The 26,477-nt window shown below is 36.2% G+C and overlaps 1 protein-coding gene across 7 annotated transcripts in view; it reads right to left on the bottom strand.

Moving 5' to 3' along the window:
• LRRK2 (leucine rich repeat kinase 2) overlaps positions 1-26,477 on the bottom strand; it is a 159,338-nt gene that overhangs the window by 90,768 nt on the left and 42,093 nt on the right. For all 7 annotated transcript variants that reach the window (XR_004478946.2, XM_033412351.2, XM_049694030.1 and 4 more), the window contains 8 exons: positions 26,094-26,223; positions 24,559-24,683; positions 20,174-20,286; positions 7,447-7,591; positions 7,174-7,313; positions 5,055-5,183; positions 4,810-4,980; positions 151-409 (listed from right to left, as the gene is read on the bottom strand). Coding sequence is in view for 6 of the 7 variants with exons in the window: in XM_033412351.2 (XP_033268242.1) it covers positions 151-409; positions 4,810-4,980; positions 5,055-5,183; positions 7,174-7,313; positions 7,447-7,591; positions 20,174-20,286; positions 24,559-24,683; positions 26,094-26,223 (1,212 nt within the window). In the remaining variant the exon portion in view is untranslated. The remainder of the gene's footprint in view (positions 1-150; positions 410-4,809; positions 4,981-5,054; positions 5,184-7,173; positions 7,314-7,446; positions 7,592-20,173; positions 20,287-24,558; positions 24,684-26,093; positions 26,224-26,477) is intronic.

Below are 26,477 nucleotides of genomic sequence, written 5' to 3'. Positions count from 1 at the left end.
CATTTCTTGACAAAAAAAAAAAGATATCCAAGCCTTTACAATAGTTTTGGCTTAAGTTGAACCAAACTGGAATGAAAACTAACTAAAAGATTAGTGATTTTTAAAACTACTAAAATTAAAACTTGTACAGACTTTCCTGTTAATACTTACTTGTCTCTTTTCTTAAATTAGATGTCTTATCTGGAAATAGAGGACCAAGCCAAGAAGGTTCAATTTTTCCCATACAAAATCCTCCAAGGCAGATGCTATTATTGGCCAGATCCAGGGCAAGCCTCTTTAAGAGTAAGCTGATGATTTGGCTGTCGCCTTTCCCAATGCTGATTGTTAGAGCTTTCCGTACATCCTGCTCACGGGATCCACTATTCAGTAACAGTTCTACCACTTTGGGACTGCTCGCTTTCTCACATACCTATTAAAGAAAAAGAGAAGGTAAGCACATTAACAACCTGTCATTTTTCCTTTTAAGAGACTGATAATCAAACTTGGTGTGATTTTTCGCTACATCCGTAAATTCAGAATGAAACAAAATAAGGCAAAACTCATCCTTGAAATAGATTAGGAAAATAAAATAAGATTAGCACCACAAATATCAGAGCAGCATAAATCAAATAAATCTGCCACATGAGAGTCAGTTACCATGAAAAAGGCAACATGGTATGAAATAAAACTCATAGGCTTGAAGTCAGAATACCTGAGGCTCCAACAATTTACACGTTTCTCATACTTTCTGGACTTCTGTTTGCTCACTGGAAGACATCTGGGAAACTAGTACCTTAACACAGTAAATGCTACTGCCCTGCCTTCATTCATGACACAGAATAACTAAGTGTGAGTATAAATATCATAAAATTTGCTAATGCCACATGCAAAGGACAGTCATAATTTACTTCTGGTTTTCCAGGACAAGAATTTTAATTTCCACAAAAACGTATCTTGTCTCTCAGTTTTCTACCTTCCCCTGAATGTTACGTTTTCAGAGCAGGTCCTCAAGGTGGGTTAGCATGCTAGCTGCTACAAAAACTAGAGTGACCATAGTAAGCAGAGAGAAGCCTTAGCAACCTGCAGCATAGCACACTGGCCCAACCCAGCAACAGCTTCTGAAAGGCTATGGAATGTGATGTTATCAACTAGAAGAACAAAGTCATAGATAATATAAACATTATATGCCAGGTACTGTGCTAACTTCTGTAAACACATGACCTCCAATCCTTATTTTTAAAAAACCTATGCCGTAAAAATTATTACCCCCATTTTATAGATGAATATTTAGGAAAAATATGTGATTTGTCTAAACCCTTAGAGCTAGTCAATAAGAGACTTGGATTTGAAATCAAATCTGCTGGTTCCAAAGCCTGTGCTCCTTTCATGACCCAATATTAAGGATTAAAAAATAAAAGGAAAGAAGACCCTAAGATTCAGGGTACCAGGTCAATGGAACAAGATGGTTGGGGAAAATTCCTGAATTCTTCAGAATTAAAGTGTGTCCAAGAGGTTTGAGGGGACAGTCCTGTGGTGTGATGGCACCAACTTAGTGCCCATAGGTCTCCAGGATCACCCACCTTCAACCCATTCTCCCCAGAGCCACTATAGTACTTTTCTAGTCTGGATATGATCAGGTCATTAACCTATTTTAAAATCTTCTAAAACCTTTCTGCTCCAGGACATTCCCCCAAATACGACATGCAATTTTTCAAACCTTATTACCTTCATTTATGCTATTTCTCTTGCCTCAAATATCTAATTCTGTTCTTCAGCCAGTAAAAAGATGTTCATTCTTGAAGGAATAGTTTTAAACTCTCTTGCACATTAAGTCCTTGCTATCAGCTTTCCAGGCTACACACACCCTTCTTCCTCCGATGCCCATCCCATTTTCTTTAACATAGCACTTAGCACACTGAACTAGACATGCTTATCTGTTTTATAACTAGAATGAAAGGCATGGATGCTACTGCAATTCAATTTGTACCTCTGTACCCTAGCACAATGCCTAAGGAATATATTTAATTTAGCAAATTATTAAAATCCTTTAAGGGCCCACAGGAAATTTTAAAGGAAGGAAGGAAGGAAGGAAGGATGGAAGGAAGGGAGGGAGGGAGGGAGGGAGGGAGGGAGGGAGGGAGGAAGGGAGGAAGGGAGGAAGGGAGGAAGGGAGGGGCAAAAAAAACTCATTTCTTCTCTTGGAGCCCAGAAATCTTTTATCTCTAAATTATGGCATTTACTGCCTACCTTGTATTAAGGTGATTTATGTTTTATCCTCCCCCATCTCCCAAAAGACACTTTGAAACCATCTTGAAACAGGAAACTCCTTTTCTATTCTTTACTGAATATCTAGCACTGTGCTTTCCACAGAGAATATGCTCAATACATTTTATAGCAGAATTTTCCTCAGGGGACCCAAGCTATCCCAGCTGATTTCAGGGATATGGTGCCATGAAGAGATAAATATATAAGAAACAGTATCAGACAAAAGAAATAAAATTATGAAAGTAATTTCAACTTCATGAGAAGGAAAAAAAATACTGCTCAGATACACAGTTTTGTATTTTAATAATGAGGATAATTCAAATATAATCAAACTGTAATTTACTATCCTTTGCCATCTTGTCTCTCATATTCTAATTTATAAGTAATTCAGCACACAATCAAATCCTAATATTTCAAACCAGCATTCAGTAATGAATGTATAACCCCCTCCCCCCACCACCACTATCATGAATCTGTTATGTAAACAAAAGATTAAAGCAGGCAGATTTTCCACTACTTACCTGTAGAGTGTCCTCAGGCAAGTTACTTAACCTTTCTGTGCCTCAATTCCTCTCCTGCATAATAGATCCTATACTAGTACTAGGACTTATTCCTAAGGTTGTTGTGAGGAGTTTATTAAGTAAAGGGCTCAGAGCAGGGCCCAGATGATAATGAACACCACAGAAGTGTCTGCTATTATATTTATTCACAATTCATTATCCTTGCTCTTCCCACCATGACTTGATGAGTCATCTTCAGGTCTCCATTCATGCATTTTCACACCCGATATTAATCCTCCATATTCTTCTCTACCAGTCATATACATTACATTATTATTATATTCACCTCAGAAAACCTAACAAGATTAAATCTGTCCTTGCTCTGAATAGTTCTTAATTATGCAGCATTGGTGCATGAATAGTCTTGATTATGTCACTTTACAGTGGTACAAAATAAGGTATGTTCAATCAATCTACCCACAATATTTAATCAACATTTATCATGTTAGATACAAATAATCTCTGACAACTAGGATAAATTCTTTACATTTAATACACCCATGGATGTAAAGATCTGATTTTAAGAAGAAAAGATATAAATAAGTACATTAAGTCCAAAAGAACTTGGGAAGAAGAATAAGGTAAAAAGCCTTTTGTATAGAAATATTTGGATAAATTGAGAGAAAAGTAGAAAGCACTCCCTGTGGGGAATGTAGAGTAATTGCACTCAAGTGATTTTAGCTATGTTGTTTCCCTGGGAAAAATCTGAAGGGGAAGTTTCTTTTCAATCCAAGTAACATTAACTCAATGATCTCAAGATCACACAAAAGATACACAATAAAAACATATTAAATTATTGAGGAAAATAATTTAATTATCTTTAATAACAGAAAAGCAACTATTTTTAATGTTGCTTGCTTAAATGAAATATGACTAATTTAAATAATTTTATTATGTATTTGGCATAAATTAATTGTGCATGAAAATGAGTTACAGGTTCAGTTTCTTTTTAGGTAGATTGCTAATATGTGCTAACTTAATCTTACAGTTGACAAATTGATTTGAATCCATAGGTGACTGGGAAATTAAATAAAGTAAGGCTTTAAAAGAAAATTATTGGAAAACACAGCACTCTGCTGGTTATTTAATAATGTATATTAAATCACTACATAATTGCTTTGTTGGAAATATTAAGTAACCAGAAAATATATGTAGTGCTTCCCGAATGCTATTATAAATGCTAAAATTTATAGAATGAAGACAAACTTGAAATAACATGTAATGCACTCTGATAAATACGTACCGAATTCATACTGTATGTAAAGCAGTGAGTTAGATATTCTGAATGATACATAGATGAACCTTGTACATCTCTACTTTCACATAACTCACAAAATATAAAGAGTGTACATAAACTGTCACGGACTTACACAAGAAGTAAATCTTTATTTTGTATGGAGGTCTGGGAGTGTGGGGAGGGCTTTATTGAGGACAAGGAATTTAGGTTAGATTTTGAAGGCAAAGCAGAATTAGATATATGTGTTTGCACAGTGCATGAGGGAAGGGAGAGAAGGGAAGCAGGCCCAGTGCCACACAACTGCAGGGTGGCCCACAGCAGGGTTGTCAATGGGTACAGCACCCCAAAGTGTGCAGTACACAGCCTACAGGGCCACATGTGGTAGCCCTGAGGGGAGAATTTTCTAGAGAGAGAAACTGAAAACAGAGAGAAAATAGCTGAAAGATGATCAAAACAAGATAAAACCATGTGTTGTATGGTGTGTGGCTGGAGAACGATTTGCACAGAGATGCATAGTAGGAGACACATTTGAAAAGTTATTTATCAACTTAACAAGCTAGGTAGAAAAATAAAATGAATGATTAGATAATAACACCTAAGGGACCTATTACCTCTGAAATTCTGTGAATCTAAACTCCTACAAATCACAAGCATTTGTTCAATAAACTGATAAATTCTGTAGTGTAGAATAATAGGATGTAGATAAGAGCTATACAATGGCAGAGTCAAATAACAGAAAAAAACAAAAGTGAGTCCTTGAATATTTACCTGACAAATTAAAGAAGCTGCTTCTTTTGCTCGATTGGCATCCGCTCCCAACAGAAGCAAGCATTCGACCATGATGCTGTTATTCTGATCACATGCTCTCTCTAGCATCACACTTTTTAACTCTTCATCCATGGCCAATTTTGCAAAGCACTTGCAACAAAGATTTAGAAACTAAAGAGAATGGAAGTGAGGATTAGAGTCAGCTAAATGTGTAACAGTTAGAATACAGGTGAAAAACATTGTACCTGTTGATCCTTTTGCTCCATGATGTTGGAGGACAACTGATGGAATATTACTGAATCAAAGGAATGATGCACCAGCAGCTTGGAAAAAGACACTGACAATTCCAGTACCGTCAAGATTGTCTGAAATCCCTGAAAGTGTGATCAAAAATAATAACAACAAAGCAATTGTGGACAATAAATAAATAAATAATGTAAAAGAGAGACTGTATATGGTACTTAAAACCTTGGATGTTCACTTAGCTAAGTAGATGTATTTATTAGGTTTGTACTTTAAAGCTATAAACCTTGAGACAATGAAACAAATACACCTTGATCTCTCATTACTAAGAAATAAGCAGGTGCACAGAGAATAAGATGCTAGTTAACAAACTATCATCTAGCAAAGCAGGAAAAATACCTAATACACCAAAATTTGCCTTTTAAAGATTCCCTGCCTGAAGCCATACCTACAGGTTGAAAGCCAGATACTAATCAGGATTAGAACAGCAGAGTCAGCAGTGCCACAAATCCAAATAGACCAGTGATGTGAATTGTTTATTACAAGATTGCAGATCAGGTTCTCTAGATAGCTTAGCATTTCCCCTCAAATTTTTGTGCTATCTTCTTAAATTTTAACCTCAGACAAATGCGACTTCCTAGATTTTATTCACATTGAGTGCATCTGAGAGAAGCTCTAAAGACACTCTGAGATTTACATCCTTATAGCAAATCATTTATAAAGAACTGATCAGTACACCATTACTTTTTAGAACCACCCCAAGAGTTGTGAACTTCTGACTTGACTATTATATAGCTTGGGTAAACTCACCAAAGATCCACTTAACTTTTAAAATTTTTATCTTTCTAGTATATATTAATGAAATCATCTAAATGTTAAAATTATTATTTTGAGCTCATAAGATGCTGAGTTTCTACAAATGCTTCCTAACATTTGACAGGAGAAATAGTATTAATCTATGCAGGTCTGAGCGGCATGTGGTCCACTAACCTCTAGAGCAGAGGTCCTTGCAAACTCAAATGAATGCAATAGCAAAGCAGGTAATGCAAATGCATAGAAGGCATATAATTCAAGTTAAAAACTTATAAACACTGAACTGGCCAAATAAAATATGTTGACAAGCCAAATTTAGCCCACTGGTCAATAGTTTACAACCTCTACTATAAAAATCCTAAAATTTATGCTTAGATGAATAAATACTGACTGACACCTTCATACCTGCACAAAATAATTTCCTTTCCCTAGGATTACTTATAATCAATTCTGCCTTGGTTTTAATCAGCCTAGGTTGAGGCACATTAAAAAAGCAGATTTTAAAAAAAAAAAAAAGCAGATTTATAAAAGACATTTTGGTTCTAAAACACATTTTTGCTTGTGTGTTCAGCACTTTAAAATTTAAAATCTTACATGCATTATCACATTTACTAATAATGTCTGTGCAAAGATTAGAGCTTAGACATTTTCACTCCTGGTGAAGGCTGCCATTTATGAAAATATTTGGTTTATGAAAATTGTTAACTCCATTACTAAAAAACCACAACTAAGGCAGAAACTCTTAAGGAAACTATTTGTTTTGCTAACATTAAAAGAAAAACACTCTGAAACAATTTACTTCTTAATCTCCCCTAAATTAATCTTAAACCAGTATCTTGGATTCCTTATAGACAGTTAATATAGATCCCATTTTAAATTTTGCTTGATGAAAAATGTTTAAAATATTGTTTCACTGCAAGAAAAAAAATCAAGGGGCAAAATTACTAGGTAAGCAGCTAACAATAAAACACAGAGAATGACAAATTTCAGATTATAACTTTTACTTATCTAAAATCTAAGCAAATAAAGCTCAGCTAGCTGAAATTTCTTTAGCACATTCTGTGCTCTTTCATGGAAAAGATAAATGACAAATAAATATACTAATTTTAGAGATTTAGTAATGAAACAGGATATTTTGAGATTCAATCCAATTATCTTCATCTACTATAATTAAAATACTACAAAATGATAAAAAAAGGTTTTCAGTTAACTAGAATATACCCATTAACGCAAAGTGGGAGTTACACCAGCTGCTCTGAAAGAGAAATCTGTGCAAGATCGCAATTCCCTTCAAGATAATGCACATACTTTCATCTGTATTTCACCAATATCCTTAAATCGTTGTAGGCTGGAAATCAGAACTTTTGCCAGCAGATGCCCAGTGCCTATGCATAAATTCTTCTTTGTAATCAAACATCCTATAAGACTTAAACCCAGACACTGAATTTCTAAAAAAGAAAAAAAGAAAAAAGAAACAAAATTTATTGTTTTAAATCTCAAAACTGAAGAAAAAATTCAAACATGTTCAACCAACAGCTAAAGGCCTATAAAAATCTAAATCCTGAGTTCAATTGTACCAACCTTGGTCATCTGGATACATCTGCAGTGTGTGAAGCACCGAATCAATAGCATCTTCCAGGGATAACACCTCTAATGCATCAGGAAAATGTGCTATAGAAGAAATTACTTTTAATCCACATTTCTGAATCCCAGGATTTCCAATGAACTAAAGTCAATAAGAAAATTAAGAATATTTGCTGTTAAAAAATGAATTCTAATACTTACCTTAGTTAAAGCCAGCTATACACTGATAAAATATAAACTAAGTAGTCTAAATAAAATTACTATCCTTGATTCTGCCTTATATCATGAATTACTTTTATTTATTATTAAGAATAAGAGCTAAGGGCTTCCCTGGTGGCGCAGTGGTTGAGAGTCCGCCTGTGGATGCAGGGGACACGGGTTCGTGCCCCGGTCTGGGAAGATCCCATATGCCACAGAGCAGCTGGGCCCGTGAGCCATGGCCACTGAGCCTGCGCGTCCGGAGCCTGTGCTCCACAACGGGAGAGGCCACAACAGTGAGAGGCCCGCGCACCACAAAAAAAAAATAAATAAATAAAGAATAAGAGCTAACATTTTAATGCTTATTAAGTACCTGTTCTGTGCTAGGCACTATACTAAATACTTTTACATGCTCTTCTTTGCAGGGCATTCTTATTAAACACACACTAATATGATTCCCATTAAAAGATGAGTTTACTGAGGGTTAGCGGGGTGGAGAAGCTATTCCTAAATTCTCACAGACTGTACACTACTGGGAAGATACCAAATCAAGGACATTTTCTCCCACAGCCTAAATTCTTAACCAGAAAAATCAGTGCTGTCTCTCACCATAGCAAATACTAATTGAAAATTTACTCTTTACGTGCTTTACATGCCATATCTCATCTGTTCCCCCTCAACAGCCTCATCCAATAGGTTCACCAGACTTTAAAGGTGCAGGGACAAGGTGGCCATATGTGCGTGGGTTTATCTCTGGGCTTTCTATCCTGTTCCATTGATCTATTTTTCTGTTTTTGGGCCAGTACCATACTGTCTTGATTACTGTAGCTTTGTAGTATAGTTTGAAGTCAGGGAGCCTGATTCCTCCAGCTCCGTTTTTCGTTCTCAAGATTGCTTTGGCTATTCGGGGTCTTTTGTGTTTCTATACAAATTGTGAAATTTTTTGTTCTAGTTCTGTGAAAAATGCCAGTGGTAGTTTCAAAAAATCTAGAAACAATAAATGCTGGAGAGGGTGTGGAGAAAAGGGAACAATCTTGCACTGCTGGTGGGAATGTGAATTGGTACAGCCACTATGGAGAACAGTATGGAGGTTCCTTAAAAAACTACAAATAGAACTACCATATGACCCAGCAATCCCACTACTGGGCATATACCCTGAGAAAACCATAATTCAAAAAGAGTCATGTACCAAAATGTTCATTGCAGCTCTATTTACAATAGCCCGGAGATAGAAACAACCTAAGTGTCCATCATCGGATGAATGGATAAAGATGTGGCAAATATATACAATGGAATATTACTCAGCCATAAAAAGAAATGAAATTGAGCTGTTTGTAATGAGGTGGATAGACCTAGAGTCTGTCATACAGAGTGAAGTAAGTCAGAAAGAGAAAGACAAATACCATATGCTAACACATATATATGGAATTTAAGAAAACAAAAAAAAATGTCATGAAGAACCTAGGGGTAAGACAGGAACAAAGACACAGACCTACTAGAGAATGGACTTGAGGATATGGGGAGGGGGAAGGGTAAGCTGTGACAAAGCGAGAGAGAGGCATGGACATATATACACTACCAAACGTAAGGTAGATAGCTAGTGGGAAGCAGCCGCATAGCACAGGGAGATCAGCTCGGTGCTTTGTGACCACCTGGAGGGGTGGGATAGGGAGGGTGGGAGGGAGGGAGACGCAAGAGGGAAGAGATATGGGAACATAAGTATATGTATAACTGATTCACTTTGTTATAAAGCAGAAACTAACACACCATTGTAAAGCAATTATACTCCAATAAAGATGTAAAAAAAAAGAAAAAAAAAGATGCTGGGACAAGAGCTCAAGTCACACAGCTAACACGTGTCAGGCCTAGTACTTGAATATAAGTGTGTCTGCCTTAAAAATACAGAATCTTAATCACTATCTCTTCCAAACTTTTCATCTCAATTCCTCCAGAATTTGACATTATTTGACAGGTATTCCAATAGAGTCCACTTCTTTTCCCAGGCCATCCTTCTCATTGACTGAGAAGAAAACAGGCAACAACACACTTTCCAACCATGTGACAATCACAATCACACTTCCCCTCTTTTGATGTCTGTGACATATACCTAACTCTTACAGTCTGCTTTTCCATGGTGCTCTTTAAACTTCAACTATGATATGAATGCCTCCCTAACAGTTTTCCTTTCAAAAATTACAATGCTATCTTTCTGAGGACTTCTGCTTTCATAGACACTAGTTTCATGGTTATCTTCACTCCAAATCTCTGACTGACCCCACCACATGTTCAACTATAGAGCTGAAATAGCTTCCAGCCAGACCTCAAATTCTGATGTAGTCTCTTCAACCAAAACCTCCTACCTTCCAGCCTGTCTCACTTCCATACTGTCAATGAACAGATTTTCATTCCTTTCCCAATCTAGTCCTTCAATACCTCTAAAGTGTCCTTACTCAGCATCTTTCTTTGTATTGGTTATGGGGAGAAGCATCATTTTCTCATCCTGTGTCCTTCTCCTCCACCCCGTAACTGCTCACCTTGGACATCACTTCATCTATCATTTCAACAAGACATTCATATCCTTGCCTCCCTTGGCATTTTTTCCCATCATTATTTCCGTCTTACCAACTCCTTGAGCAGTAAAAATATATCAGCTTTGGAGCCAATTAAATTTGAGTTTAAATTGTCTCATCACTCAATAGTTCCATGAATCTGAGGACCATTAAAAATGAATGAAATAACATTTCCTGAGAAGTGGTATTACTCAGAAGGTATTATTCAAGAAATATAAAGAAATTCAAAGTGGTGCAAAGTGAAGCTGGAGGGATGGCTCAGTGTCTGTCTCGACTTCTTCACCTCTGAAATGATCCTAATAATGCAGTGTTGTTAGGAGTGTGAAATGAGATAACTCATCATCCATGCAATAAACATTGAGTGATGGCACAGTTCAGGCCCTGGGCTGAACACTCTTCTCAAAAGTGAAAGCCTTCTCACTGGGAGAGAGTATCCCTAACTTGGTCTTCCATTCCATCGAGCTACCACTTTTCCTTCATTTCTAAACTTATTAATAGAAAAGTCTACACCCACGACCCCCACATTCTTCCCACCTCTTAATTTCACATAATCAGACTTCTGTCCTAACCACTCCAAATTAAAACCATTCAGAGAAACAAGTCCTTTAACAACTGAATTGCTGCTTTTTCCTCCCGTGATTTCCATGACACAGTAATCCACCCCCCCACCCGCCCCTCCCCTGGCAATTATTCTCAAACTTTAAAACCATTCATTTACCCATCTCCTTCACAATCACTTCTTTCAACTCCAGAATTTATCCAAAGAACTTTTCTTAAAACTCTTCTATTCATGGATGGAATTTCATACACTATCATGGCTTCAAGTCACCATAACAACAATAGCAACAACCGTAAGGATAATGCCAAAACCTAAGCAGCGTTTGCTATGTGCCAGACTTTCTTTTAAGCACTTCATATATATTAACTCATTTAATCCTCACAACAACCCTATGATGTAGACACACAATTATGCTCCCTATGTTACTGATGAAAAAAAACCTGAGACACAGAAACCTTTGAGCAGATAACTCAAAGCACAAGTTTGAACTCTCTTAAGCTCTAAGCCCATGTTTCTCTTTGCTTGACACCAGTATCTTAAACTCAGATGTTCAAAGTTAAAAGTTTATCACCTTCTCAAAGAAAAAGAAAAAAGAAAACTCAGACTGTCATTCTGAACTTTCTGTTTTAATTAATAGTACCATCATTTCTGCCTCCTAGGCAGGGCCAGCTTCCGGGGTGCACACATGGGCAGTAGTACAGTCTCTGTGCTCAGAAGGGCTCCACACCTGGTTTAATGCTCTGCAGCTACCACCTTGAAATACTTAATAATTTTTTTTTTTTTTTTTTTTGCGGTACGCTGGCCTCTCCCATTGCGGAGCACAGGCTCCAGACGCGCAGGCCAGCGGCCATGGCTCACGGGCCTAGCCGCTCCGCGGCATGTGGGATCTTCCCAGACCGAGGCACGAACCCGCAACCCCTGCATCGGCAGGTGGACTCTCAACCACTGCGCCACCAGGGAAGCCCGAAATACTTAATAATTTTTAAACAAGAGGTCCTGCATTTTCATCTGTTACTGGGCCCCACAAGTTATGTAGCTGGTCCTGCTCTTAAGCTCAAAATGCATCCATAGGCTTATTTTTATGCTAAAGTTAAGTCAAATTGATATTTATAAAGTACCTGTTCTTGTCTTAATACCATCACCTCTAACAAGTTTCTACTCAACTATTGGTTCTGCTACCCTGAGCTCCCCTAATCTCTATTTCAGGTGCAGTTAGATGATGACAAATGACTAGCAACAGGAAATCTGTGATTTGTCTATGCAGAAAGAGAATGCAGAGTATCACATTATTACATGTGATGGAGCTCAAATAAACTATTTGATGATTTTAAATAGTGGTGTCTGATTTTTGACAGTTTCATAAATTAGAAAAAAAAAATATATATATATATATACACATATATATGTTATTTACAAGCTTACAATGGACTTTCTTTCACTTATCAAATGGTCTATCTTGAAAATAATGATTTATTGCATTGTTGTTCAAATGGGGATTGAAATTAATTTACTAGCAAGTGTTGTCCACATGAAATTTTTGAAAGTACCAATGGTGGACAGCTACAAACATTGATTAGAAACATCCTATTACCTATGCTTCACAATTTTCCAAATTTTTTCAAAGAATACAAATGGTTTCGCTAATGAGTGAGCTAGCCAGCTCAAGGGGAAAATGCCCACACCATTCTCTTTCCTGTCAGCTAAGTCAATTGCAACTCAGAAAAACTTTCCAGAAAAAAAATTAATTGAATGTACAGCTAGAAAGAAGACACCATAGTACATGACTAACACTAAGATAGACACTAAAGTAGATTTCAAGAAAAAGAATCCTTTGGGGTCCCAGATAAAAATGTCAAATCCTTTAAAAATGGGAAAAGAATCAAGTTGGTCTCAGACTTCTCCACTAAAACATTCAGTACTAGAAGACAGTGAAATGCCTACAGAGTTTTCAAAGAAAGAAAATAAAACACCAATACTTTACAACCAATCAAACTGTTTTTTCAAGAGTCCAAATATAGAAACAACAACAAAATGTTCAGGAAATGGAACTTTAAAAAAAAAAAACAGACCATTAAACGATAAATGGAAAAACTATAACAAAAGAACTTGCAGTGAACACTGAATCCACATGACTGTAGGCACAAGATGAAAACAAAGTTATTAAGTATGGTTATAGAGCTGAATGTAAATACTTTAAACCTCATCAAATGTAGAATTAATTTATTTAACAAAAGCTGGTGATAAGATAGGTAGAAATAGTGGAAGATAGTGTGAATACTTCAATTTTCTCATCTTTTATAGCCAATGGTCAAAAGATACTTTTAAATCTAATAGTAATAACATTAACTAACATTTATTGACCGAATACTATGTGCCAGGCATTGTACCAAGTACATGGCATGAATTATCTCATAAAATTCTTCATAATAACCCCAAGTGAAAAGCCATTTATTGTCTCCATTTTATAGATAATGAGACTGTAAATAACTTGTCCAGAATACATTTGTCTGTAGGTGGTAAAGCCAGATTCAAACCCAGATATCCTGATTCCAGGACCCACACACTTAACTATTAGAATATGTTGTAGAGTTAAAGCTATAAGAGTAAACACCATATAATCTGCTTTAATTGAGTGATAGAGGGGAGGAAGACATAAAGATGTGAAAATATGCTAATTTCATCAAAAGTGTGCATAATGTGCTAACATATATGAAGGAAAAAAAAAATGAGTACCTGGGTGATACATTCATATTCATGGAAAACTGTAGATAATTCCATGGCAACACATTGGGAATCTCATCTAGTTGTTTTTAATCTCTATGTAGAACTACATAACTTGGAAATAATATAATTTATTTAATTAGGACCTATTGATAAGAATTGTATTGTCAGGACAGACTAAATTAAGCTGTAGTAACAACCTCAAAATTTCATAGGCTGGAAAAAGAAAAGGTTCAATTCTTATTCATGCTTCATTTGTGTTACCGGTCAGGAGGGGTCTCTGTCCAGCACAATCCCTCTGGGAGCCCTGCTAATGGAGCAATCACCATCTCAGACATTACAGGTCACAGTGCCTGAGACAGTGTTCTGTAGCCGCAGTCCCCAGCCTTTTTGGCACCAGGGACCGGTTTCGTGGAAGACAATTTTTCCATGGACCAGGGCAGGAGGGGATGGTTTCGGGATGATTCAAGCACATTACATTTATTGTGCACTTTATTTCTATTATTATTACATGGTAATATATAATGAAATAATTATACAACTCACCATCATGCAGACTCACGGGGAGCCCTGAACCTGTTTTCCTGCAACTAGATGGTCCCATCTGGGGGTGACGGGAGACAGTGATACCCAAGTGTGTTTCTTATGTCCAATCTACTCCATAATCTCGCTTTGGTTGCTGTCACTGCAGAAAACCCTGCTTCACAAAGACAGGACGTTGGAACTGGAAGCAGGCTTTTCAGTGCTTTTGTGGCAATCTCAGGATATTCTGCCTTGACTTTAATCCAGAACGTATGGAGATTTGAAGTTGTCTCAAACATATGTTTAAGGCCATTTGCAATCTCAAGCAACTGATCCTCTTCTACCATGGACAAAGTCAATTCACCTGGCTTATTCACAAATGGGTCGCACATCCATTCCTTCCCAGTTTGCGGGTCTTTTGTGCTTGGGAAGTAATGCTCAAACTCTTTTGAAAGCTGAGATAGGTGATCATGCACCAGCTGGGAGAAAGAAGACCCTGGCTCAGTCTCTTTCAAAACCTCTGCTAATGTTTGAAACATGTCAAAAATCCCAGTGTTCACTCGTCACCGCTATAATTCCAGTTTGGCTTTGAATGCAGCCACTTTATCTGCTGACTTGAACACAGTTGTCATTCTCACCTGAAGTGACAGATTGAGTTCATTGAGCAGGTTGAATATGTCACACAAGTAAGCAAGTTTTTCGACCCATTCTGTGTCACTGAAATGTGCTGCCAGTGGTGACCTTTTCTAAAAGAAATCTCTGGAGCGGCTCTTGTAACTCAAAAATGCTGGCCAGTGACCTACCTTTAGAAAGCCATATCACTTCTGTGTATGAGGGAAGACATGTGTGCTCTGCGTCCATCTCCTCACAAAGCTGTGAGAACAGACATGAGTTAAGGGCATGTACTTTAATGTGGTTGATAATTTTAATCACATCCTGCAAAATGCTGTTAAGTTCAGGTGACATTTTTCAGCTAGCCAGCATTTCTCCATGGATGACACAGTGCGTAGACTCACATTCAAAAGTGACCTCTTTGGGCTTCCCTGGTGGCGCAGTGGTTGGGTGTCCGCCTGCCGATGCAGGGGACGCGGGTTCGTGCCCCGGTCCGGGAAGATCCCACATGCCGCGGAGCGGCTGGGCCCGTGAGCCATGGCCGCTGAGCCTGCGCATCCGGAGCCTGTGCTCCGCAACGGGAGAGGCCACAACAGGGAGAGGCCCGCGTACAGCAAAAAAAGAAAAAAAAAAAAAAGTGACCTCTTTGACCTGAGTACTAAAACCAGAAAGCCGTCCAGTCACGGCAGCCGTTCTGTCCGTGCATATACCGTCACAAAATGACCAATTCAGTTTTCCTGATATGTAATCATTCAGAGACTTGAATAGTTCTGCAGCTGTGGTGTTGGCTGGCAACAAAAGTGCACATAACATATCCTCATGCACATCCTCCTGAAAATATATATCGCACAGAAACAAGCTTTGCTGCCTTGTTGTCAACATCAGTAGACTCATCAACCTGCATTGCGTACCACGGTGACTCATTAATCCTCTCTAACAATTGTCCCTCAATATCCTCTGCTATTTCATCAATTCGTCTAGTTATGGTGCTAGCTGAAAGAGGAACACATGCCACTTTTTGAACTGTAGCCTCTCCTAAAAGTTCACGACAAATGCCCTTAGCAGCAGGCAGGATCAACTCTCCACCAATAGTAAAGGGCTTCTCAGCTTTAGCAATGTGGTTAGCCACTAAGAATGATGCTCTTAGTGCAGACACATTTGATGAAGTGGTGGCCTTCAATAATTGCTTCTGTTCTTCATGTTCACATTTTTTTCTTTTGAAAAACTCCAAAGGCTTGTCTTTTAATGCAGGGTGCTTGGTCTCCATGTGGCAAAACAGTTTTGAAGGTTTCATGGCTTCGCTGGATAGCCGGTCACCACATATTATACAAAGCAGGCTTGGAAAATGTGAATCACCTGTTGCAATGAACGCTTAATTTAAGGATTCGGTATTTTCTTTTATATGCAGCTTTCTTTTTGTTAGCAGTCTTAGAGTCTTCTACTGTCTCATCATTGGGTCTTTCTCCCTTTTCAAAGAAGCTCTCCAGCGATGTTTGTTTTTTACTCATTTTGGCTAGGGTTAGCTTGTGGAGGGCTTACCAAAACTGAGACAAGTGCGCAGTGAAGGAAAGAGGCACGGATGGAAGTGGTAAATAAAATAATGGGAGGGCCATGTGTGGACTAAAATAAGGGTCAGATTCTGACTTAAAGCCTGCACCAGATGCAGCTTGTCACTTGCCACTCACTGATAGGGTTTTATTTTTTTTTTTTAACATCTTTCTTGGAGTATAATTGGTTTACAATGGTGTGTTAGTTTCTGCTTTATAACAAAGTGAATCAGCTAGTCAGAAAGAGAAAAACTGATAGGGTTTTGATATGAGTCTGCAAGCAATTGATTTATTATGGTCTCTGTGCAGTCAAACATCTCTGCTAATGATAATCTGTATTTGCAGCCACTCCCAAGCGCTAGCATCACTGCCTCAGCTCCACCTCAGATCATCAGGCATTAGATTCTCATAAGGAGCGTGCAACCTAGATCCCTCGCATGCACAGTTCATAGTAGGGTTCGCGCTCCTATGAGAATCTAATGCCGCCACTTTTCTGGGAGGAGACGGAGTTCAGGCGGTAATGTGAGCGATGGGGAGGGCTGTAAATACAGATGAAGCTTCGCTCGCTCGCCTGCCACTCACCTGCTGCTGTGTGGCCCGGTTCCTAACAGGCCACAAACCAGTACTGCTCCATTGCCTGTGGATTGGGAACCCCTGTTCTGTAAGATACCTCACCAGCAATTAAATGTTTGGTCCAGAAATGACAGATGTAACCTCTACTTACAACTGCTTGGTCAAAACCAGACACATGATCCAATCTAACAACAAAAGGGCCAATAAATACTATCCCAGAATCACCAGAAGGTGGAGAACTGAAAACATTTGGCAAACAACACTAATGATTACCACATAAACATTTAGCTTGTTACCACATTTTTCTTACTACAGATAATGCCACAATAAACATTCTTGTTTAAAAAAACTTTGTGTACATGTACAGGTATATCTATATTATAACTTCTTAGAGTGGAACCGCTGGTCAGAAAACATGTCCATTTTAATTTAGATAGATATTACTAAATTTCCCCCAAAAGGTTTTTCTTTTTTAAAATTTACATTTCTTTAATAATGACTGTACGTACTTGAGAACCTTTTCATGTGTTTATATGCTAAATTCATTTTTACCTTTAAATCTCATCTACATGAGATTTAATCTTTAAATGAGTAAGGTAAATATGCAGCTTCCTTTGCTTTCTCCAAATGGCCAGAGAATTAGTTCTTCCAACACAAGCAATCTATTTCCCTCTCCAGTGGTTGGGAAATATCATATATGAATTGAACATTTGCATTTGAGTCTATTTCCTAAATCACCATTATGTGACATTGATCCATCTCCAGTGCCAATGTCACACCATTTTAATTACTAAAATTTTATAATACATTTTATAATCTACTAGAGTTAGGCCATATTAATTATCCTCTTTTTCAAAATTTGACTGGTTATTCACATATATTATTTAATTAATTTTCTCAAAATTTTATACTAGCTTATCTAGTTCCATAAAATACTACTGTTATTTTTATTAAGGGTTCATAAATCCAGATCAATTTTCATTTTTAAAAAATTAGTAATTTTATCAAAACAGAGAGTATATACATTTTCCTATGTTCAACTCTTTTTTTGTATTTACTCTCAGTTGTTTCAGTTTTCTTTAGAGTAGTTTTATACACTTTTATTACTTTACTCCTATGTAGTTTCTTTTTGCTGTTGTTATTATTGTTACTTTTGCAAATAAGCTCTTTCTTTCACTACATATTATTTACAGTTGAAATAAATGTCTTCAGTATTTAAACTGGGTACATTTTGCTTTAAGGTTTTTGAGAAGCACACAAGCTCTTTGACTTGTGTCCATTTAATCAGAAGATTGGTTTGACTTTGTAAGTTCCCTGGCTGAAGACAGCAGCATTGTCACTGCAGACAAAGCACAGATGTGACCAAAATGCTGAGAGTCCTATTTTCTACTGTGTTCTCCACAGACAATACTGGGCAAATCGATCTCTCTAGAATAGGTGACTGAATGTTTCATGTGCAGAAAAAGCTAAAAGGATCAAGCATAAATGGAATGTCAATATTTCAGACATTTAACTTCAGCCTGAATGTTACTGGATTTATACATACATATTATATGTGTATATATTTACATACACACATATATATCTCCAAACACTGATTCACTTTAATAAATACTTTTAATAGTCTTCACATTGTAAATCTTAGTTGAATCTCAAATTCTACCTTATTTGGAAGTCTGCTCTCCAAGAATAGACCTATTTTTAATGGTAATTCATTTTATTACATCAGTAGTATTTGGACCTAAAATTTCTGATTCCTTGTAACATTTATTCAGAGTGAGACATGCAATCACAGAATTTTAGAACTAAAAAAAAGATACATTCATCTTTTAGAGCATTTTTTCTCAACCATGGTAAAGAATTAGGGGAATTACACAGGGGAGATTTTTTTAAATAAATAGTGTCACTTCTGTTTCCCCATGACCTTAATTCCCTGCCCACAGATGACAGTCACTGTTTAGTAAGATGCTGTGTGTCATTACTCAAGTGTGGCATGGAAAATAAAGGAAGGGGTAGGGAGGTTCTCAACCACTTCTCCTGGGATTATATAGCAAAAGAAAGTAAGACCTGGGAGCAGAGTGATCTCCTTGGCATCACAGTACTGATGGCAGTAAGCACAGTACTTCTCCCTTGACCGCCCACTCCTTCCACTCTATCACACCCGTATTCAGTAATGTTAGGAAAGATGGGATAACCAGAATCAGAGTTACCAAAAGGCTTTTCTGGTACCTCTTGCTTCTCACCAACACATACCATGAACAAAATTAACTACTCTCTCCTCTATGTTCCTAAAGTACTGTTCATAAAGCTAGTGCAGCTCATAAGTGCTAATACAGGACAATCTAATATGTGTTTTATGTTTTATGCATGGCCCAGCCAGATTATGAGATCCATTACAGAAGGATACAAAGCATATTCATTTTTGTCTTCCCAGTGTCTAACACAGTTCCTTCCATATACTTATTTTCACCAAATATTTCTGGAATTAAATTCAACCCATGGCTATACTCAAGAATCATATTAAGGTCTGAGTACAAATGACTCAAATATATCATAAACAATTACATTATAAAGTTCAGTTTAAATCGCATTTTTGAAGATCTCTCTGCAGGCTCTTCTAATTAATTCATGACATTTTTCAAAGTATACTAAATCACAAGGAATTATTTCCATTAATTGCTTTGACTACTCTCTTCCTTTCATGAAAACATTAACTTAATCTTCACATCTTTACATCTTTACTCTGATATCTTTTATAAAGAACCAATTCATCTTATGTTAAATTTCAAAACCATCTTAATTCCATCGATACCTTTTGCACTGCACAATATAAACATAATGCTCCTCTTCTCCTTTTTCAGATGTAGTATGATTATTAATTTATTAATTATATTATTGCAAATGTACATAGATCTGTAAATACCTAACACTGGGAGAAAACAATGCACACTGAGCCATTTCAGAGGTTATCCCTAAGGAGTAAAATGAAAACAAGCACAGGGAATCAAAAAAGACTTTAATGTGTGCCCTGTGTGTCTTCATGGACTGAACCTTTCAGCCTGGGACCAGAAAATAAAGACAAGCAGCCAGGAGGACAGAAAGAGAAAATAGCAGTCATGGCTCCTGACAGAGCTCGTGAGGCTTAGCTGCACATCTAGAGTTCTCTTTCTGATTGAACAGACTCGAGTGGATTTATCAGAAGAGCCTGTCAGTCTGTAGTTGACGGTGCACTTCTCTTAGCTGGAATGGCACATCTCTTCACCCCCTACATCCCTACTGTCATCTTATGTCTCTAAACATATAACTTCCTACTATCATAGTAAACGGAACATGGAAAACTTAGGCTAATAAAAGCCCCCCTACTTCCCCAATTTCATATTGTAGTTAAGAGTATAAAGGCAGAAAACCTATATTATACGTACCCTGTTCAAAGCCGCTAGGACCAATTTGTGAATATCATTCCTGAAACACTGTTTTTTAACCATACTTAGCTTATGCTGATATTCAGTATCTTCCCTGGATTCTTCTGGGATGCCTAAATGCAAAAATAAACAAATAAACAAATGTTTTTCTCATAAAGATTTGGGCTGAATAGATTGTCACTTATTAGGAATGATTATAATTAACCCAACAATACATATATATGCTATACCTTTTTCTAATCCATGGTTCCTTACCAAAGAAATAACTCTTAGCTTTAAGAAATTTCTAAAAACAGTTCATCACTGAATGTAAAATAAATACAGTGTGTGCGGATGTTCACTGAATTTAAAGTAGCAAGAAGTTACTACGGTGGAGGAATTTTCTGGAACAAACAATCTCTTTTTTGTATGAATAAGCTGTACTCATTACAAGAAGCTAGAAGATTTTTATGCAACAATGGACAACTTGAGAAAAGATCAAAGTTACTTGGACTACAACATAAAAAGGTCAGATATGAAATGTAGACATAAAAGAGCAGCTGGAATAACAGTGGAAAAAAAAAAGTTTTTAGTTTCAGCATTATAATGGTAAAGAGCATATAGTTTTATTAAAAGTCCTCTAAGACTGTATAAAAGTATTAAGTAACTTAAAGAAAACATATTCTTTATTCAGCTACATTGTAGCTGAACTAACCCAAAAGTGTTGGAAAAACAGGAAGTCAAAAAATATTGGTTATACAATAGAACATATAAGTAAAATTATTATGAATAAATAACGTTTCTAAAACCTATGACTATAGAAATAATTATTAATAAACAATTCCTTCTAACCTTTCACTTCAATAATTTGTATTAACACAAACTATAAGTTGACTGCATATAACTTTTCATTTACTTAACAAACATTTGAATGCCAACTACATGCAAGGGATTTTGCTACATGCTGAGAATACCACAGTGAATATGACAGGCATGATTTTCACCCTCCTAGAACTTTCAGTCTTCATTTTAAAATTTATTCAAACAGGTCCTGACATTCATTACAGCTGTATGACCTTCGATAAGTTACTTAAACTCTCAGTGTCTCATTTTCAGTGACCAAGATCACATTAATTGCTGAAGCTGCCCATTACATCACAAGCAGATGTGACCATTAAAAGCAGTCCTGTTGAGAAGTAAAATCTTCATGCCATATGTAAGGAGACTTATTAAATGTCTTTCTTATGTTAAGACCAAATGAATATTCCCAAAAGTTCATCTCTGGTCTTTGTTATATCACTTGAGGTTCTACTATCCAGAATGGATATAATTTCCTTTCCACATAATAGTCCTTTAAATTGTTTGAACTGCAAACTTTTTGAAGGCAGGATCCATAACCTAATCATCTCCAGGTTACCAAGAGTTCCAAGCAGAGTGCTTTAGGTATAACAGTTGTTCCACATACACTTATTGCACAAATGTGTCTTTAAAAAGCACCCACTCTGATTCAGGCTGCACAAGGTGAAAACCTGGCTCCGTTACATAAGCTGTGACCTTAAAATCTCTATATCTTATGCCTCAGTTTCATCATCTGTGATATGGGGTGGAAAAGTAGAATCTGCCTTATGGGTTGCTACAAGAATTTTTAAAGTTTATATACATAAAGTACTTTGAATAATGCCTTACACATTTGTTACTAATTATAAATGAGTGAATTTTAATAGCTTTCATAACCTCCTGCATTATCTCCTCTCCAAATTAAACAAATTCAGCTTCTCTTATTGTTCTTAAGGATGTGGTTTTTATATTCATAATCACTTTCCTCTATACACTTCCCAATATGCACATGTCCTTTCCTAAAGAATTTTTTCCTCTAGAACTGACACTAAATCAAGAAAGAACAAGTCAAATGATATTTTACTAAAATAAGTAGGTCTTTATTATTATTTTTTAAAGCAACAGGCTCAATCACTTCAATAAGTTATTGTTATAAAAAAGAGGAGGAAGTGAACAGTACCAGATTGAAAGAAACTTAAGAGACATAATACTAGCTGCAATATGTGGCCCTGAATTAAATTATACACATTTGCTATAATGCACATCTTTGTTACAATTAATAATCTGAATGTGGTCTAGTTAATAAAATTAATACATGTACATCTAAACATAAGTACCTACTTCAGCATGTCAAAACCAGAATCATATTAAACCTCAAAACTACTGGCGTACTGATATTATAGTTACTCACTGACATACAGAATGATATAATATAGAATGATAAAGTATAGTATGGTACAGTTATAGCATGGTAGAGTATGGTATCGTGTGGTATGGTATGGTAATATAATAGGTTAGCATAAAGTGAAGTAGATGGTTAAACCTTTACCTAATAGAGAAATGTATTTATATGTTGATATGCTTATAAAATATGTCTATTAATATGTTTCCATACATAAAGTACCACCATAAAGTTATAAAATTATTTTCAAGGGCACCTGTTTAATACACCTAAACATTATTATAAAAAAAAACATTTAAATACATCATTTCATACATCTAAATTATTACTGACTATCAATGTCGCTTCAGGCTCAATCTCAGAACAATAAAAGAAAAGAAATTCTACATTCAAAACTTATTTTTGAACTAAAAGAATGTTATTAACTAACAGATGATTCATAATGTCTTTTGGTTATCTTTAAAACTCAAATCCACTCTCAAAAGAAGAAGGTTGACACCTTTAAGGGTAATCAAAAGGATTTTGTTTTGTTTTTTACAATCTACAAAGTTTAAAAAAATTCACAATAATATTTTCAAGCAACACTATGTCTGTTAAATTATATCTCTAAAGTTGTGTGACAACTATGAATGGGACATCATGATTCAATTCAAAATTTATTGAATAGCTATTTTTGTTCAAGTTACCAGGGGGTTAAAAAAAAAAAAAAGGCATGACTAAAGAAAGCCCTCTCCTTGAAAAAATCTATACTCTTATACAGAGAATACTCTTATACTCAGAAACATAAAATACCAATATGACTACAGATAATGGTAGATTTAGGAAGATTTCATTTAAAAAGGACCAAAAAAAATGAGCTTCAAAAGAATTGGGACTTTTACAGAGCAAAATAATAATAACATCCCTTATATTCAGTAGTCAGAAAGTCACGCCAAATGTACCTCCTAAACATCTCCCACATCCATCCTCTCCTCTGTTTTCTTTGCTGGGCCCCCACCATGTCTCACCTATCACAGCCTCCAGCCTAATCTCCCTGCAGGAGTTTCCCCTCCCGTCAATCATTATCCACACCACAGTGCTACTGTTATAAATTGCAGATTTGGTTATGACACTGCAATTTTGAAACACCTTAAATAAATTTGAATTGACTTGTGCTAAAAAAAAGCACAAATTGCTCAGTGTTGTGTTCAAGGCCCTTCCCTCTCAGCCTCTGCCTGTCCTTCCACATTTATCCGCAGGACTGCTTTCCTCACATACCATGCTCCACTCACCCCACACCATGAGCACTTTCTCTTTCTGCTTCAAATGTCCTTCCTGGCTTTTTTACCAGGTCAGCCTTATTCACCCGTCAGGTTCAAATATCACAATCTCTGGCCTACTCTTTTGAATAAATTATCTGTGCCTCCATCAATACTCTCATAGCCTTTTATAATACGTATATCTATAATAGCTCCTCGCAACTGTCTGGTAATTAACTATCTGTCTACCTCTAGGCTCCTATACATAGTACAGTCATGTCTTGTTTTACTTGTCTTTCAGACCTTTGCAGTCATCACAATATATAGAACATAAGAGGCACTTAATAACTACGTGCTGAGTGAATGGGGGAGCACTTGTTTTAAATGGGCTTTGGAGGACAAATAAGGTCATAACAGATGTAAGCAGGAAGTAAATGTGGGGAGGATTGACACTATTGTGGCTCATGAGTAAAAGCTACATGGTTATATTTGAGAAAGATTAATTCAACCACAGAGTAAAAGAAGGACTGGAAAGAGGCAAAAGAGGAAGTATGAAAATTAGTTGGGTATTATTATAATTCAGACAGGAAAAAAACAAACAAAAAAACTTGGACTTGGTAAGGTCAACAGAAATAGAAAAGAAATAGCAGAAATGACACTCTTCTTGGAGGTAAAGCTCCACACTATGTTGCAGTTATTTTTTCTGGAAATAAATTATTGATATTTCTTATTAAATTTTAATCTAAATTTATCTGACTCTTCCACATCATCATTTTCCCTCTATTTTAATTTTTGGGCTAGTGAAAAGATTACATTTGGTTGGCAGAAACTGGTCCTTTAATTTTTGCCTAGAAAGTTGATATTTCATGAAAAGTCAAAAAAATCCACTTAAAATGACATCTCTTCCCACAATCAATTATGTAAGTTACCTGGAACTATAAAATGTAAAATAGCTCGAAGTGCCTCCAGCTGCACTGATACTGACGTCTCATGACTTCTCATAACTGTTATTATTTTGCGGGCCACTGCTGCCATTGTATCCAGGGAAGTGTTACTAGAGATAAAATATTGAAATACTTATTAAGAGTACAACCTGATTCCAATACAAACACCAATTTGAAACAAGTACGAGAAAACAGATCTATTTTATCAGAAAAGGCTGATGTGAATTCGGCAGTATGAGCATACACAATTTAAATTCTAATTTAGTTAAACTTTGACATCAAGAAGTTAAATTTACAGTAAACTGGGAATTCTTTGATTTAGTTTCCCAGAACTAACAACTTCCTTCTGATCTATACATGGGTCACTGGCAGCAAGCCTGGAAAGTAGGTGTTATTATTTGCATTTTCCAGGTACAGAATTTAGGCTGACAGAGGTTAAACATCAAGGTCCTATCACTGGAATGTGACAGAGCCAGAGCTGGAATGCAAACTCTGACTGCCAAGTCCAGAGAGCTGTTTATTGTATAACTACCTGCCTCTTCCAGATTAACACCACTAGACTTCTTATATGGTATTCTTAATTATTTTTTGCATTAAGTCTTGGTTTCTCTAAGGTATTCTAGCTATACTTTCTTTTACATATAAATAAATGTAGATTTCAGTAGGTCCTACAAACTGTAATAGAGGCAGCCCTTGCTTTACACAGTGCCCTACTGACTAAAACTTCCGCATATCATAACTGTGTCCTCACTTCGCATGGGTCTGTGGTTACTGACATATAGTCCCTTTTTTCCACTTTAAAGTCCCAGGTTAAACACATCCCCTCTTTGTAGCCTCTCTCCTTTGCTTGCCCTAGCTTGGTTCACCAAGACCCTATGATTTTACACATCCTGCCATTGAATTATCACACTGTATTGTAATTATCTGTTTATAAATTAGTCTCCCCAACTAGACAGGGAGATTTTTAAGGGCAGGCACATTGTCATAGTTAACTTTGAATCCCCACAACTGGAAATTTACACATTTAATATATAAGAAAACAGCCAGAAACATTAATTGCCCAGAATGTACAAAATCTTAAACTGTCAGTTATTCCACTGCATTTTTGCCTCATATATAAAGGTTCACACACTGCCAGGACCATAAAAATCACAATTTAAGGTAAACTTAAAAATAACAATTAGAAGCCATATCCTGATTTTATCTTTTATACCTTTCACATAACACAATAATCTGAAAAACTGTTTAAGGTTATGTTCTATATAACTGCCATTTTTCAAAACATAGTCAACACCAAGCATTAAGCACAAAAGCAAACCTTCAACGTATTTCTACTTTATCACCCCTTTCAATATGTAGATAAAATAAGTCTATGTATCATTGACATGAAATTATATTGCAAAATGTTTCACTCTTCAAATGCCTTGTTTTTCCTTTTATTCTTAAAATTATGCTCAAAATATTGATATTCTACCTGGTCCAATTAATATATTCTACATAAATTCAGAAATATGTATTACCTTCCTTCAAAAAGATGATTTAGCATTTTACAGCCACTTTCAGCCACTTCAGGAGAATGTATATGCTTCTGCATTAACTCCAATACATTCAGATATATTCCTTTTGATAACAGGATCTTTCTGAAATTAACTACAAGATTTTTTAAATGTTACTTGTATAAATGAAAGCACATTCTCATAATCTTGCAAAAAGACACATACAATTAAAATAATCCAAATTCATAGGAAGGTATTTAAACTACATATTTAATTTATATTTCATTGGCAACTTAAAGATCATTAATTTTTTTAATTTAAAATATATACCATTTCCAATTTTTACACATTTATTAACCATTTGTTGAGGATTTAGTATTAAAGTCTCATTCACAGAGTAAACTAGTG

Source organism: Orcinus orca, chromosome 11 (genome assembly GCF_937001465.1).
Source record: "Orcinus orca chromosome 11, mOrcOrc1.1, whole genome shotgun sequence".
Classification (NCBI taxonomy): Eukaryota; Metazoa; Chordata; class Mammalia; order Artiodactyla; family Delphinidae; genus Orcinus; species Orcinus orca.
This window is presented reverse-complemented; position numbering and strand designations above follow the sequence as displayed.